General features: G+C 44.9%; 1 protein-coding gene across 1 annotated transcript; it reads right to left on the bottom strand.

Annotated features, from left to right (window-relative positions):
- Nucleotides 1–728: 728 nt before the first annotated feature.
- Nucleotides 729–14,008, bottom strand: Ankrd40 (ankyrin repeat domain 40). Its single transcript, XM_032914015.1, has 5 exons — nt 13,640–14,008; nt 8,249–8,397; nt 7,434–7,913; nt 3,746–3,927; nt 729–2,988 (listed from the first exon to the last, which is right to left on the bottom strand). The coding sequence occupies exons 1-5, from the start codon at nt 13,771–13,773 to the stop codon at nt 2,842–2,844; spliced, it is 1,092 nt and encodes a 363-aa protein (XP_032769906.1). The 5' UTR covers nt 13,774–14,008; the 3' UTR covers nt 729–2,841.
- Nucleotides 14,009–16,436: the final 2,428 nt, after the last annotated feature.

Consider the following 16,436-nt stretch of genomic DNA (forward strand, 5'->3'; position numbering starts at 1 on the left):
GCTTTTCTATATGCCCGGGGTTGGCCTATGCCGCAGGACCATTTGTTAAAGGTTAATCGCTTTTTGTTGGCAGGGCTATTTCTGCCTAGGATGTTTATGAGTGTATGGAAGGCGGCTTCCATCCTTCTCATAGAGCAAGTACGAAAGCACAAATGTCCAAATTATTCTGCCTCTCCTCGGTGCTAAGAAAAGGTCTCTCTGCTGTGCTCTCTGATTTATTAGGCCAATTTGGCATGACGTCTGCTTTGTGAGGTGCTAGGAGGCCCTAAAGCAAACAGGAGATTCATTCAGCATCCTTCCCAGCTAAAGATCTGAGGGTGTGAGGCCGTGCTTCCTCTTGGAAGTTTGCTTCTGAGCTCACTGAGAGCATGACAGGTGCTGAAGGCTCAGTTGTGTCAAGTAAATAGGATAATCAAAAACTGTGGTTAATAGGGGATGACCTCTATGTAGCTGGCTCAGCGACTCCAGGGAAACCAAGTGACCGCTGTCAACTGGGAGGGAAGGTGTCACACAGAATCCATCTCCAGACCTACCGACAGGGTGAGACAGTGACACTCACAACAGGGCATGAGTGCTGCTGCTGCAGCAGCACGGGGTGGCAGACACTCAGCTGGGGAGCTGGTCCCCTTTCCTCCACAGTGCCAGCCCCATGGCACTTTACAGCAATTTGAACGCTCTATGATTAGAATACAGTGCTGTTTACAAGGGCAAAATGAGAGAAAATGGGCTTGGTCAGTTAATGTTTAATTTTAATAATTCCTGTTATGTTTAAAGAGTCAACAACACAGGAGGAAATGTCTTCTATGAATGTTTACATGGGTGAACACATGCTTTAAATATGCAGTGGAGGAGAGGTGCATTCAGTTAACAAAGTTTAAAAGAAAATCCCTCGTTATCAATTACACAAAGCATATAAAAATATTTCTCTGAATGCATAGATTAAGACTCGGAACTCCCCTAAGAGCAACCATGCAGTTTCATCCCACTGCCAGAGACACTGACCCCAGAGGACTGTGGCAAAGGACAGGACACTGGGCAGAGCCATGGGGGACATGACCTTTGGTCACTCTGAAGTGCTCGATTGCTCTTCTGTCGCCCACCTCCCAGCCAAATCCCACTGCTTCTCAGAATCTCTAATCAACTAGGGTGGCTGAAGGAGTCTGAACCCCAGGAATTTAGACATGAATTAATACTGAGTTTATTTCTTCCAAGATAGAATCACAGTTAACTGAATTACTAAAGTTTTTCAAAGCAAATTAGAGGAAAAAAGGTTAGTACACTAAGTAAAGTAGTTTCTGTTTGGTTGAAACGCAAGGGAGGTGTCTTCAGTAAAGCACTTGGGGGAAAGGGTGATGAGCAACGGCCACTCTGCTATGTAGACGCTCTACGGGGGGTCACCAGCTGTGCCAGGGGCGGGTACCATGCAGTCACTCCACAGTGACCCCACGACACTGGCTTTGAAGAACACTCAAGCTCATTTCGGCACTCAGGCGGCAGTGGGAGGCCATTACCTCAGCACAATGCTCTCTTCCAGTGCATCTGCATGTTTCCAGTCAACTGCAGTGTTCTAATAAAATTAATACCCAGGAAGTTAAGTTTCTTTGGAAACTATAGGCACTATGGGGAAAAAGCTTAAGACAGCAGGGATCCTGGTCAACCCTACTCCAGCCCTGCGCTCCTGCTCCTCTATGTGGGCCAGGTCCTTTCTAAAGTTAAGCAAACAGAGGCTTGTCAACCTTAATGATGCCAAGGAGGGGAAGACTCTTGAATGACTCTTGGAGAAGATTCGTACCCCACGCTCCGGAGTCTAATCAGGTCCTCACAACTGACTGTGGAGGTAACGGGGAATTCCTAAGATTGAACGATTTGTTTACAAAAGCAACAGACTTCAGAGTTATGTAAAAACCCTAATAATTTCCAAAATAACCTTTATCTTTGATACAAAAATAAAGATGCTAACTCCTTTAGTTCGGTTTCCCACAATAACCTTTAAAACAGCAACAAATCCAGGCTCAAAAGTTGCTCTTCGGTCCTGGGGGGTGAGAGTGATGGACGGACCAGCAGTTTGTGCTCTTCTTGGATGGCGCAATTAAACAGGGGTGACAGGAGCGGCCTCAGAGCAAGGTGGTGGCCCCTTTAGAAAGCATTAGAGAGCCCTCTAGTGACTGTGGAGGGGAGATGTGAAGATGACTGTGAAACAGCCGTAGTCATGAGTGGTCATAAAAGAAAACTGGGGGAGGGGAAGCTCTTTTGGTTAACAGCCTATTTACAATTAGGTAACTATATTTTTAAATACTTTAAACCTGAGTAACGTTTATAAATATGCTATATGAGACCTCACAGCCACAGGTCGCACCGGAATCCCTTTGTCCAGTACCTGTGCTTGCTTTCTTTCCCCAGTCTTCCTCCCTAGTCAGTTCAAAATTTCTTGAGTGTCATGAGCATGCAACACCAAGAGAAACGCGCCCGGCCCTTCAGGCGCACTGTCAACAGGAGTGGCTAGAAATAGGTCCACACTCTCAGTTTCTGCTTCGACAACTCTCTAGATTCCGCACGTAAAACACTGGCTCTCGTACCTTGGGCTGCTGCCTCTCAAGACGATTTTCCAGCTGCTCGGAGATTCAGCAATAGGGTTATTGTGCACCAAGAGGCTTGGAAGAGCAGCACCGCTGCTGGGGGTCGGGGTTCCCGCCTGCCCAGGCAGGATGTTAATGAACACTGCGCAGTGGCACCGGGGGCCCTGGCGGGCATCCGAGGCTTTGGGATCAATGGCTTGTCCTTTGGCCCAGAGGTGACACCTACTGTCACAATACTCAGTGATAGAGTATTGTCCCTGCTGCATTAGTATGTCAGTTTTGAAGCTCTCCGGTTGAAGCAAGGCCTCTCAGTCAGTGAGGATGCAGGGTTTCTAAACAGAAAATTATTCTCACTTATTGTGAGAACCAGTTCCAGCTCCTGGAAGTCCTGGAGTCGTGCAACATCTTTGTCCTAAAACAAAATGGGGCAATGAATTAAAATTTTCTTTTCATTTAGTCAACTCTTTTATTATATTTGTTTGTGTATACACGTTTGAGTCATAATTCACATGTGGAGGTCAGACGGCAACCTGTGGGAATTGGTTCTTTCTTTCCACCATGTGGGGCCCTGGAACAGAACCCAGGAACCAGGAGCTTGATGCTGGAGAGAGCCCATAGCTGGCTGGAGCATCACAAAGACGCCAGGTGGGCCACATATCATCATATGGCATAAGGCAAGCCTCACAGGTCACCATGGGCACAACTGAAACAGGCCCATGTACCATCCTGCTCTCTTCCAACCTTCAAAAGTGCCAGCCAGTGTATTAGAGTATGATAGTTCACACCTTTAATCCCAGCAGGCAAGAAGCAGAGGCAGGAGGACTACCATAACTCCAAGGCTGGCCTGGGACACACAACTAATACCAAGCAAGCTAGGGCTACACATCAAGACCTTGTCTCAAAATAAATACATACATAAATGAGTAAACTAGGGCTTCTCTGTGGACTCAGATGAAGGGAAAGAAAACTTATGGATTACAGTTAGGTCGGAGCTGGAGCTCAGAGCCTTGCACATAACAGCACATGCTTTAACCCAGAGCCAGGGCCTTGGCTCTCCTTAATCCTTTTCTATTGGCTCCCCCTTAAGCTATGACTCAATAAACAAGTAAGAAGTCAGCTATGTTTGAAATACAAACAGCAGCCACTCATACTGAACAGACTTTTCTTACCTTTCTTAACAGAGTATTGGGTAACTTTCTTATCTTTTCCACTTGGTCTGGATTAACACCCAGCTCACAGCAACTCACTCTGAGCAGTTCTTGGTAGGTGAGTTCCTGTCGATCCAGTTCAATTTCAATGAAGTCATTTTCACGAAGAGATGGGTTCTGAATCCTCACCTTGAGTACCAGCTCTAGAAAATGAGAAAGAGAGTGTAATATAGCACAGAGCATGTAATGTAAGGTCTGTGGCGCTCACTGAGAAAACCCAGTCTCGTCTACTGACTAGACTCTGGGTTTGTTTACAGCCTTGTGCGGCTCTGCTGGGCCTCTGCACTGTCTTCTCTGCTATGGTTCACCAAGCAAAAAGGTGCAGCAGCCGCCCTGCTCACAGATGTCTCTCATCTCTGAGCACCAATTACACATGAGTAGGAAAAGAGCAAAGGCAAGATGTGCTGCATGAAGAGGTGACAGGATCCAACCACCATGATCTAAAGTTACTTAGGAAATATATGGTGCTCCTTGAAATAGAGAGTGAAGGAGGCGGGTGTGGATTGGGGCTCCCACTTACAATCCTAGCAACAGGAGGTGGAGAGAAGGACACAGGTTTCAGGATAGCCTGGACTACATAGACACTGTCCCAAAACACGAAACAACTTATCCTAGCAAGTCAGGAGGCAGAAACAGGCAGATCTCTGAGATTTCCATGCCAGCTTGGTCTACACAGTGAGTTCTAGGTCAGATTAGGATACATACCCAAATCAACAAAAACAAAACAAACAAACAAACAAACAAAAAAACAACTACCAAATCAAAATAAAACAGCAAAGGGACAACAGCAAACAGCTGCATCTAAGCCTGACTTGAAATACTGCACCTTAATAAGGGAGTAGTTCCTCCATGGAAAGATAACACTACTACTACTCATGATCAGAGTTAAAAGCGATCTGCCCTCATATTCCAAACCCACATGTCATGGCAACTCAAGCCAGCTATTTACATACATTTGGCAACTCTGTCTTGCTCTTTAAGGAAGAATTTCTCACAGTATCATGGGTCACCAACAATAGCAGGTACAGGACTAGGTTTTCAAAACTAGGAAGTTAATTATAAGTGAAAAGAAAAGTAAGAGTACACTTGACTCTATGGATTTTACTGGAATTAGAACTGTCTGTATGAACATGTGGTTTCCAATGTCCCCAAAATGATACCGACAGCCAGGCATAGTGGTGTGTACTTTAATCCTAGCACTTAAGAGGCAGAAGCAGGCAGACCTCTATGAATTCAATACTAGCTTATTCTACAGGGTGAGCTTTGGACCAGGCAGGAAGAACACAGTAAGATCCTGCCCCAAAACAAACACATGCACATAACAAGAAATATACATGTGAGTATGTATATCCATGTGAATAATGGATGTATTTATACACGTACAGACATATATACACAAACACTTGCACGCTCTCTCCTGTCCTGTTCCTTCTCCACGCCTTCTTTTCCTTTCTTAGTCTCTACTTAAGTCTAGAACTGTCACATCTATAACAATGAGGACACCTCGTACCCACATCCTGGCTTCTAAATCCAATTCTCTACACTCCCCTCCACCCTACAGAACACGCAGAACTCCCGGGAGAAATGGTGGCTTACCGTGCTGGCATGGGGAAATGACACTGTAAGTGAGGAATATCTTGTTGCACTAGAACAATGGGCATGTGCCCACAGGACAGAGCCAGCAGAAAGGGGTTACCACGGGCTAAGTCAGGAATAATCTGAATATCAAAAGCACGACTGTATCAAAGTGCAGCACACCAAGTCTGATATGAATCACTAGCCCAGGCTGCTGAGACGGCTCAGCAGTGAAGAGTAGTGGCTGCTCTTCCTGGAGACCTAGGTTCAATTCCCAGAATTCACAGGGTGGCTCACAACTGTCTATAACTCATTCCAGAGATCCGATGCCCTCTTCTGGCCTCTGAGGACACCAGACATACATACATACATACATACATACATACATACATACATACATACATACAGTATACTGAGATACATGCAGGCAAAATGCCCAAAAGGAAAAAAAAAAAAAAAAAGACAAAAAGAAAGGACCTTAAGTTCACACGGCTATAAATGAGAAGAAACGTCCTTTATTTGCTTTTAATTTATTTTATTCCCCCAGACTGGAATTACGTAAGGTTGTGAGCTGCCATGTGGGTTCAGGAAATCGAACCCAGGTCTTCTGAAAGAGCAGCCAGTGCTCTTATCTGCTAAACCATCTCTCCAGCCCCCTTTTTATAGGATAAAAGTCCTTTTTTATAGGATAATACCAAGTAATAAACAAGGAAAGAGTGACAGTAAGCCATATTCCACCAAACAACTGCTCTGAACCCTTCCTTCATTACAGAGGTCAAGAACGATGGGAAGACAGGGCTAGGAGGCGGACCACCTTTTAAGAACACTTGCTGTTTTTCCAGAGGACCAGAATTTGGTTCTCAGGACCCATATCAAGTAGATCAAACTGTCTGCACCTCTAGTTCCAGGAGATCTGACCCTCTTCAGCCTGATATTACATATACATGGCATACTTACACAAAGGCAAAATACTCCTATACATTAAAAAAAATTTTTTTAAATTAATCCTTTCTTCAAAATTATTTTATGTGTAATACCTATAGATATGCATGTGTATAATGTGTATACAGGGCAGAAGAGGGCATTGGACCTCCTGGAACTGAAGATACAGACAGTCGTGTGTTACAGTGTGGATATTTATATTGGAACCAGAGTCCTCTGCCAAGCTCCATAAATAAATTTCTTTTTCTCCCTATTTCTTCTGGTTTTGGTTTTTTACTTGTTTTTGTTTGTTTGTTTGTTTGGGTTGGTTTGGTTTTTGTTTTTCAAGACAGGGTTTTTCAGTGTATTAGCCCTGGATGTCCTGGAACTCACTTCTAGGACACTGGCTGGCTTCAAATTCACAGAGAGCTGCCTGCCTTTGCCTCCCAAGTGTTGGGATTAAAAGCATATGCCATACCACCAGGCCTGACCTGAATAAATCTTCCTTTTAAAAGAGAGAGAGGGTTGGGGATTTAGCTCAGTGGTAGAGCACTTGCCTAGCAAGCGCAAGGCCCTGGGTTCGGTCCCCAGCTCCAAAAATAGAAAAAAAAAAAAAAAAAAAGAGAGAGAAAAGAAGGTTGCGGTGCACCATTAATCTCAGCACTTCAGAGGCAGAGGTAGGCAAATCTCTGAGTTCAAGGCTAGCCTGGTCAACAAAGTAAGTTCCAGGACAGCCAGGGCTACACAGAGAAACCTTGTCTGAACAAAATAAGAGGGGGATGGGGGAGTATGTGCATAAAGGGATGGAGAATGTTTCAGATTTAATAATAATAAAATGGCATAATAACCAAATACAATATGTTATTAAGACAACTGGCAGAATTTAAATATAGGCTATTACAGTTTAGATCAGTATGAACTCAAAGTTGCATTTCCTAAACTTAATAGTTGTACTATAGTTATATAAGAGAAAATTCTTGTTCCTAGGAATGATAGAAAAGGAATAATAAAAAAAGTATATAGCTTTTGAACCTTGAGTGAAGAGAGTCCCCTCCCTTAGACAGATCTTGGAACTGTCCCTAATTTTGCAAGTATACCCTAACTAAATAAAGAAACAGACACCACTCTCTTGCTGCAGAGGCCGTGTGCATACCTTGCATATTAAATGGAAATGCTCCGGTGAAGAAAAATGGCTGGAATGCTGGCGCTGGTCCTGCATATGTCCCATTTTGAGGCTCCAGAGACACCGGTGGCTTGGATGGGACAGAGAACAGGGAGCGGTTCTGACTCACTGGTGGCTGACAGACAGGACCAGGTTTTGTGCTTTCTGGTGTTCTAAGTATGGCAGAGGGGGCAGAAATATCACCATTTTGGACCAATGCCAAAGAGGTGTGGTCCCTAGGGAAGGCTCCTAGCAGAGGGGGCTCTGTGGGGGGAAGCAATGGAGGTGAGCCCTCTGCAGGGGGAGACATTGGAGGTGGGGAGGGGCCCCCATTCTGCAGCTGGGTGGCGTCTTCTGCTGCAGGGGTGTAGATGAAAGGGAAGGCTGGGTTGGCCAGATAGTTGGGAACGAAGGGCAGTTCCGACTCCTTCTTCAGCTGGGGGATCTCCTCATCATCATCAGCTTCTTCCACTTGAAAATAGAAAAATACAGAACATAAAACTTACTAAAGAAAGGAGCATGGTGGAAACTAGTGTTGTCGTCTGAGCTGTGGCCCACATTTTGGTCAGGACTGACTGACTGCCTCTTCAGGTCAGAAGAGAAAGAATATTTCATTAGGCTTATGACTATCATTTTTACTATTGTCACGTTTACAAATTTTAAAAAAGTATAATATTGGCCTTCTAGAAAAAAATGCAATCACAACTTTGGCATAGTAGTTAACTTAAAAAAATAGGACCAGTTATCTGATTAGTGTCAATGTGGCCAATAACAGCACATCTTGAAGGGTCCCCAAACAGACTCACCTCCCATAATCTTCCTGATTTCTCTCCTTGATGTTAATTGTACCGGCATTTCTCCTTTCGTTGTAAGAATCTCTCTGTCAGCTCCCGATTGTAACAGGTAGGATACCACCTGCCCATGGTTGCGTTTACATGCCCAGTGCAAACAGGTCCTGTCCCAAAGAAAAGAGAGAGTGATTGAGAAAGAGAAGAAATGACTCGAGCTTTCAAATGATAAACGTCAGTAAATACATACACAGAAGCTTGTTAGACTTCAGCGAGAGCCGAGAAGCCAGGCTAGCAACTCGACTTTTCACTTCGCAGAGTAGATGATCAAAACATGAACATACCCCGGCATGGTGGTGCACACCTTTAATCCTAGCACTTGAGGGGCAAGAACAGTTGGAGTCTATGAATTTAAGGGCAGCCTCATATACAGAGTGAGTTCCAGGCCAGACAGAGTTCCATAGTGAGACCCCCATCTCCAGTAATAACATTTTAATATTCTTAAATTTTATTTTTTAAGTTTCATTCTTGAGTCTGAAGCTGTTAATGACTACGTGCTTGCCTAGAATGCACAAAGCCTACCTGGTTTCAATCCTAGCACTGTAAAAATATAGTTGTAATTTCTAGTCCACAGGAAGCATCAATTTATCCCAGGAACTGCAATTTCCAAGGTTCCAGAGACTATTGGCTACGGAGTAGAATGACACTTCCAGATATCAGGAACATCCATAGATCTTGGTCTCTTTAAAAGACATTTCTATGTTACTTCTTCTATTTTAGAAGCTATGAAAACTTACATGCATCAAGTGACAATCAAAGAGTCAATTTTGCCAGGCTAAAACCCATCTCCTGTGTGCAGCTCCTCTGCCGTGTCAGCCATTAATTACTACAGCAGGGGTACTACGACCATCTTAACTGCTTACTCCCTTCCCCACACCTACACACGTACATGGTTTCCAAATCTTCATTTTTTCAAAATGCTAGCTGTTCTCAATCTCTCCAGAAGGCTACAAACGTACCCGAATCTGCTCAAATGAAACACTACACACAACTTTTTACTGTGGAGTCACCGAAAAAGAGGGTACAAACAACCAAAGTGGTTCAAGAACAAACCCTTCAAACACAACAGCCTCACTTAAGCAAAACTATTTAATATTGTATACACAGAGGTGCTGTACTGTACAGTTCAATGGACTGTTCCTTTACCACTGTATAGAAATTTAATCATCATCCCTCAAACATGCCAGCTCAACACAGGCATCCTCAGGTGCAAAGCAGAGTACATATTATGGAAGGAAAATCTTTCTTCCCATTATGAGCTCATGCACTCCTCATTCCTCTCACACTTAGAATGTCCTCGTTCACCAACTCTCTAATTTAACCAAGACAAGCATCTCCAGAGCGTAACAGCCAAACCCAGATAAGATACTGAGCAAAGCAGAGGCTCAGAAGAGAGGCCGTGGACCTGGGAAGTGCAACCATCTGTCATGTTTATTTGAGTCCAAGGAGAAGCTGATTTGCCTTATGTATCCTTACGTCGGTGACTTAGAGAATGCGAGCCTGAGTGACTAACCTATCAGAGTGACAGTCACACTAGCATTCACCATCCAGGTGCCTTAGAATACTCTTTGACAAAAATGACTGCCCATGTGGGAAAAACAGAGAAGAGGCTTTTAAAATTATTTTATGATGCTACAACCCAGGACCTCACGTGCTAGGCAAGTGCTTGATCACTGAGCCACATCCCCAGTAGAGGATAAACAGAAGGAAGTATCTATCTGACAATAAAGATGTGTATGTACGTATGCACCTGTGTATACACATGTGTGTGTGTATGTACGTATGCACCTGTGTATACACGTGTGCGCGTGTGTGTGTGCATATGCATGTGGAACCAGAGACTGACGTCCTCAACATATGTTAGGCAAGCACCCTACCGCTGAGGTACATCTCCAGCCCCACATGTTTATTTCTTATCCCTTAATTAGCGAACCTAGGATAAAATGGACATGGCTTGCCCTGAGGGGATCCAAACTTTCCTTGATTCTGAGCAAACTGTGGCTCTGAGTGTGTTTGTGTGTAGCTGTCTTTGTATGGTATAGGCTGGAAAAGTGAATAATTCTATTAAGTGAGCACTCAAAAACAAGTGGATCAGGCTGAGAAAAAAATATGCTCCCTTTTGGACAGAGGTTCTTACTGGAGAGTGGAAGAGTAATATGCTGTGAGTGGGCCAGACTCCGAGACAAACCAACTAGTTAAGAGTTCCACCATGTAAATGGGCTTAAGTGACCACAGCATGTCCTGGCCACCCCAGCAACCATCATTTGCAGACTACAGTTGGGTGACTATAGGCAGCTCTAACTCAGAACCCTTGCAGCCAGACAACATTTCCAACTTCTTCATAAACCATTCTACTCATTTCTAAAGCCAAAAGGGACACATGACACTTGGATGACAATTGATGTGGAAACTCTATTTTTGAACTTCAACTCTTTAAACTTTATATTTGCAGTCAGCATATCCCATTAGGGCTGGGAAGTATTTTAGACCAGAGGCTTTAGGCATCATTCATCAACTGGGTATCATTCATCATTGCTGAAACTGTGGTTACTGAGCAACCAAGAATTGAAAGCAGTTACCAGTCTACTTTTCCATGTTGAAAAGAGTTGTTTAGTTTTTTGTGTTTCTTTTTTCAGGGTAACTTTATATGTCTCCCAGCATGTTGCCTAATAATAAGAAAATAACAATAGCTAACACAACCATAATACTTTACACATTGGACATTGTTCTAAAGGCTGTGCTTGTTTAATCTTCAAAATATCCCCCTGAGGAGCTGGGTACAATGGGGTTTGCCTGTAGCCTCAGCTACTCAGTAGACTAGGGTAGGAAGAAGGTAACTTTGAGGACAAGGGTTAAGACCAGCCCAGGCAACACAGCAAGGCCAAGTCTAAGAAGAAAAAGGGGGTGGGGTCAGGTAAAGAAAAATCTACTATTGTCAATATTCTTCACTCATTTTACAGTCAATGTAGCTGGGGTAATTAGCAAGCAAATTATATAGTGTGCTAGGTGGATATTAAGTTGTGTGACAATAAAGCAGAGTAAGAGATTAGGGACTGGCAGGGTTGGGAAGAGAGTTGCACAATTTTTAACTGACAGCCAAGGAAAAGCCTTAGCATAAAGCTAATATCTAAGCTAAGATCCAAATGGGGACAGAGAGCAAACCATGGGGTGTATAGGAGAAAAGCTTTCTAGACAAGAGGGAAGGCAAAGTACAAAAGTCTAGAACCCAGGGTATGCTGTTGTTCCAGAAAAGCAAGGAGACCAGGGGAATGGGAAGAAGTGAACAAGGAAGCAGGTCTCAAGAGATGAGGCCCAAAGGTCAGGGAAAGGAATGCAAATTGGCTTCTTCTCAGAGTAATATGGGCGCCATCAGAGGACTCTGAGTGTCATGAGCCAACTGTTCCAAGTTGGGGCAAGGCTTAGTATAAGCAAGTAGACTAGTAAGGATGTTAGAGGGAGACTACGGAACTATCCTGCATCCCAAACGGTGCTGGCTTTGTATCACAGTGTGGTGCTTGTGAGAGGTAGCCAGATCCTATCTGAACACAGAGGCAGCAGAACTGGCTGACAGTATATGGTTTGTGAAAGAAAGACAGGGACCAAGGACAGTGCCAAGCTTTGCGGTCCGGTCATATAAGAGGGCGAGCTGAGAAGAACTGAAAGCATTAGGCCAAGAGCATAAAGTGGGATAAAGGGAATCTAGGAATTCATTCTTGGACTGGATTGATTGCAGTTGGAATTAAATCTATAGGAAGCCTCATCGGGTTACTTCAAAATCACCTGGCATCATACACTGGGTATCTAGCATATGGTGGGCACTGTGCCGAGGGCATCAGATGTTGTATTCACTTTTCAGCTCTAACAGACAAGTCAAGGCTAACATTCGCATGGAATTACTAAATCCCAAATTTAGTAACTTAGGAGCACTTTGAAAACTGGATGGTTTAATTTTCCTTGGGTCTCAGTTTCTTTATCTTTAAGATGAAGAAAGATAACAATGTCCCCAGATAGTCCTGAGGTAAGCCAAGTGTTTATAACCACATTTGTGCCATAGAGCAAGTTCAGTGCATGGCAGCTACTTACTATCCCTCATCTCAATAAACACTAACAACACTTCTGAAATAACTGGGAAACGAAATGACTCAACCAAGACTTCACAGCAGGGCGGGCAGGCAGACCCTGCAGCAGGATCAGGCTCAGTATTCTGTACAACACTGCCCCCCAGTGCCAGAATAGAAATTCACAGCTTTCGGATGCCAGAGAAGGCAAACACTACTACAAGTGGTTTTTGCCTGCAAACGCTTCAAAATAGACAAGAAATTAGTGTCCACTGTCTCCTAGCTGTGGACAGCTACCGAGCTAGTTTCTTTAAGGAAAGGACTCGGGTAGCTTTCTTAGGAAATAAGGAAACCTCATTTCTGACTCTGTTACCATACCGAAAATTGTGCAACCAGGGCAAGACACTCTCTGGGGTTCAAATGATCTCCTGCGCCCTTTCCATTTCAAAATGTATGACTCGATTTACAGGGGAGTGGGGTGGGAGGGTTAAAACTCACTTTAAACTAGTAAACGAGGCTAGATAAGCATTACCTGGATTAAATAAAAAAAATGTAAAATGTCAAAAAGGGTTTTAAAAAACACACACTCAGTAACTTGGAACCAAAGACATGAGACAGACCCCAGATTTAATTGGGAAGGAGGCAAATCTGCAGGCAGACAGCTAAAGCCTTGGGTGAATTTCTCTATTGGAAATTGTACTAAGAAAACAAAACATTCTACAGGGCAAACAAATGAGTCTCCCCTCAACAGGCAGCTGTAGGCAACAGCCAATCACTGTGGTATTGAAACAACAGAGGCAAAATTATTATGCAAGTGGTGGGGGTTTTGTAGTTGTTTCTTTCCTCCTGGTCTTGGCTAAAGAAATCGTGCTGGTTTTAAGATTGGCATTTGCTCGGTTGCTTATGCTTTCATCTCTGCACGAAGTGTTCTTCAGAAGCGCCCATGGCAAAATAATTCAAGCTTGATGAAATCCAGAGCAGAGTCGCTGAGAATCAAAGCCTCTAGCATCACCATTTGGGCCAAGTTAGCCAGGGGGCGCGGGGGCTGGCGTGGGCTCCAGTGTCCCAGAGGGCGCTGGCCGCAGTGAACCACAGAAGGTATGTATTTGGGAAGGATGCGCTCCTAACTGCACGAGGCAATGGGGGTAGGGCTAGTCTGGAAAGGGCACAACCTGCGAGGCCTGAGGTACGTACCAGGCTTCACCTTAGCCTGCGTCCTGGGTCACGGCTGACTGCTCCACGCCCCGAGCTAGCAGCCCTGTACCCTAGGCCTCCCCCGCTCGCCACTTACCAGCCGTTGACCTCATTTTGGGAGTTCACATCCACCCCGCTCTCCACCAGTTTCTGCACCTCCCGAATGTCCCCTAAGGCCGCTGCCTCCCGCAGCCTCTCCTGCTGCTCCTTCTGCTCTAGGAGGGCGCTCATCTTCCCCAGGGCCCCGGGCCCCCGGCCGCCCCGCCCTGAGCCTGTCAGCGCCGCCGCCGCCTCCGCGGCCCGCTCCCGGCCATGGGGAGGGAGCACGGGGCTCGCCCGCCCCACTCGCGCCTCCGCCCGCGCCCGGCCCGGGGCCTCGTGCTCCCTCCCGCCCACCGGCAGATCCCCAGCTGCTCGCGGCCCGCAGGCCCAGGCCTCCACCCCCGCCGCGCCTCCGAAGGCCGGCTCCGGGGGACCCTATTCAGTGTGACAACATTGACCCAGATACTTTTCGTTCCCACCCGCGGCCCCGCCGCCCCGGCCCGCTGTTTATGTAACCACTGCACTGGATTATCTGCTGTGATTCATTGGCTATTTTTAGACCTCCCACCCCGCAGCTTCCAGCGAGGAGGACAGACACAGGAATAGTTGGGGGGGCGGAGGGACCCGACATGTTTGAGAGCCAGAAAAGCCTTATCCTCTGGAGCAGGCTGTTTAGCAGGCATTAAAAATAATTGGTGGGTTTCCACCCCCACTCCCCCAAGTTTGGTTAGCTCTTTTTCTATCTGAGTCAATTTTTACCCAGCAGGACGGGAAATGGGCTGAAAACGATCCCACTATAAAATATGCCCATTATTTGCAAAGATTAGATGACACTGTTCTTTCTTATTTTTGTCAGTGCTTGGGACCATTCAGCTAGAAAATTTTATTTCAGTTATTGTTTTATTTTTACCCCTTATCGTTTTTAGACAGAAATTCTTCCAACTTGGCTTTCATGAAAATTAACGTTGCTTCTGGTTTATAAAATGAAACTCATTATAGCTTTTAAATTATAATTATTCTCGGAGTCATGTAAGGAAAGACGACCGGGGTGGGGGTGGGGTGCTTAGTCATCCGGGTCCTGATCCTGGGCACTGAGGGTAGAGCTATGGGGTGTTCATAAACAGCGGTGCGCAGTGCTCCTTGCCTAATCTAGTTAATGATGCTCAGAGCCTTTGATGGCACTGTTCTACTACCCATTGGGAGAAACAGAAAATAGTGTTCGCTGAGCCCAGGTGCCTTGGAGAGATCCCTGATGTGGCACTGGTGAGAACTTTGCAGATGGGGTGAGAAGATTAAGGGAAAACGCCCTGGGGCGGCAGAGAGGAGGGCCTGAACAAAGAGGAGATAAAACACCAAGGGATACATTTAGGTATGGAGTCTTTATTTGCATTTTTCGAGGCTGCCGAGGGCACACAGCATGCATTTGTCTTGTTACTGTTTAAGAAAAAGCAACGTCTGTTTATTAGCTCACAGTAATTCACACAGCGCACACTGCACACCAGGAGTGATGAATAGCAACTAACTATAAACACTCAAATCTACCCCAGTGGCAAATTGGACCGCTGCTTGAGCTTATACTTTCGTTTGTTTCCCCAATTTAAATTTTAATTCTCAGATCCGGCATAGTACTCCATCTGAGGCTGATGTGAATGGCATTGAGACTCTATTAGCACAATCTGAGGTACAAGAAATAGCAATTTTTAAAAGGGTGGGGCGGACAATTTACAAAGATCATAGTAGGCTGGTGTTAATAGCTTAATGGAAGAGTATTTACCCAAACAAAGTCCTGGGTTTCACCCTCCAAATGTAAAAAACAAACAAACAGACAAAGTCAACAGCAGTACCAATGACGGAAATTAGGTGCACTCCAAAATGTATGGGTTTTTTGTTTGTTAAATTTTCTTTCCTTAAAAGAATTCTATCTGGGCTGAAGAGATAAGCCTACAGTTAAGAGCACTTGTTGCCCTTGTAAAAGGCCCAGGATTTATTCTCAGCACCAGCATGGTGGCTCACAACCATCTGTAACTCTAGTTCCAGGAGATCCTATGCCCTCTTCCCTCCGTGGCCTGTTTTTCAGCCCTGCCTCTGGTTCCTGCCCTGGCGTCCCTTGACAACAGACTATAAGCTGAAAAATGAATAGCTAAAAGCTGGACAGTGATGGCGCATGCCTTTAATTCTGGCACTGGGAGGCAGAGGCAGGTGGATCTCTGAGTTCGAAGCCAGCCTTGGTCTATAGCAAAGGCTACACAGAGAAACCCTGTTTCAAAAAAAAAAGAAAGAAAAAAGGCAAACTTAGGTCCTCAAACATTCTTGGCAAGTACCTTACTGCCTGAGCTATAACCTAACCCTAACCTTAACTCATTTTTAAAAATCTATTGACTCAAGACGGTTGAGCGACTTATTTGGTTTTTTTGTTTGTTTGTTTGTATTTTTTGGTTGTTGTTTTGTTTTGTTTTTAATCTATCTCTTTCAGTGCTGAGGATCCAACCCATGTCTGCACACATGCCAGGGTAGCTCTCTGCCTTGGAGCTATACCTTTGGCCCAAGAAGGTGTTTTTCTGTTTTGACTTGTACTATGTTTCTATTTGGTTTTGACTTTCATATAAGTAGAGCGGCCCAGTTAACAGGGTAGGCCTGAATACTAAATTCAGAAAGGAGATCTGAGCTGGAGGTTGGGATCTGGCACTCATCAGCCAAAGGTGCTAGCTGAAGTTTTGCAAACAGAAGAGATAATCCTAAGGGAGTTGGTGAGTACCAAGAGAAGACAGCCAGATAGAACGCTGAAGAACTCTCAAAATTCTAATGAGGGAAAGGAGAGAAAGTCTCAAAAGAGCTTGAGGGTGAATAACAGG

The sequence above is a fragment of the Rattus rattus genome, chromosome 9 (genome assembly GCF_011064425.1).
Source record: "Rattus rattus isolate New Zealand chromosome 9, Rrattus_CSIRO_v1, whole genome shotgun sequence".
Taxonomy (NCBI): Eukaryota; Metazoa; Chordata; class Mammalia; order Rodentia; family Muridae; genus Rattus; species Rattus rattus.

Coding starts and splice junctions, on each gene's coding strand:
- Ankrd40 (XM_032914015.1), bottom strand. CDS start 13,773: ATGAGCGCCCTCCTAGAGCAGAAGGAGCAGCAGGAGAGGCTGCGGGAG. Junction 8,398..13,639: donor CAAAATGAGGTCAACGGCTG/GTAAGTGGCGAG, acceptor TCTTTGGGACAG/GACCTGTTTGCACTGGGCAT. Junction 2,989..3,745: donor CCAATACTCTGTTAAGAAAG/GTAAGAAAAGTC, acceptor ATTTTGTTTTAG/GACAAAGATGTTGCACGACT.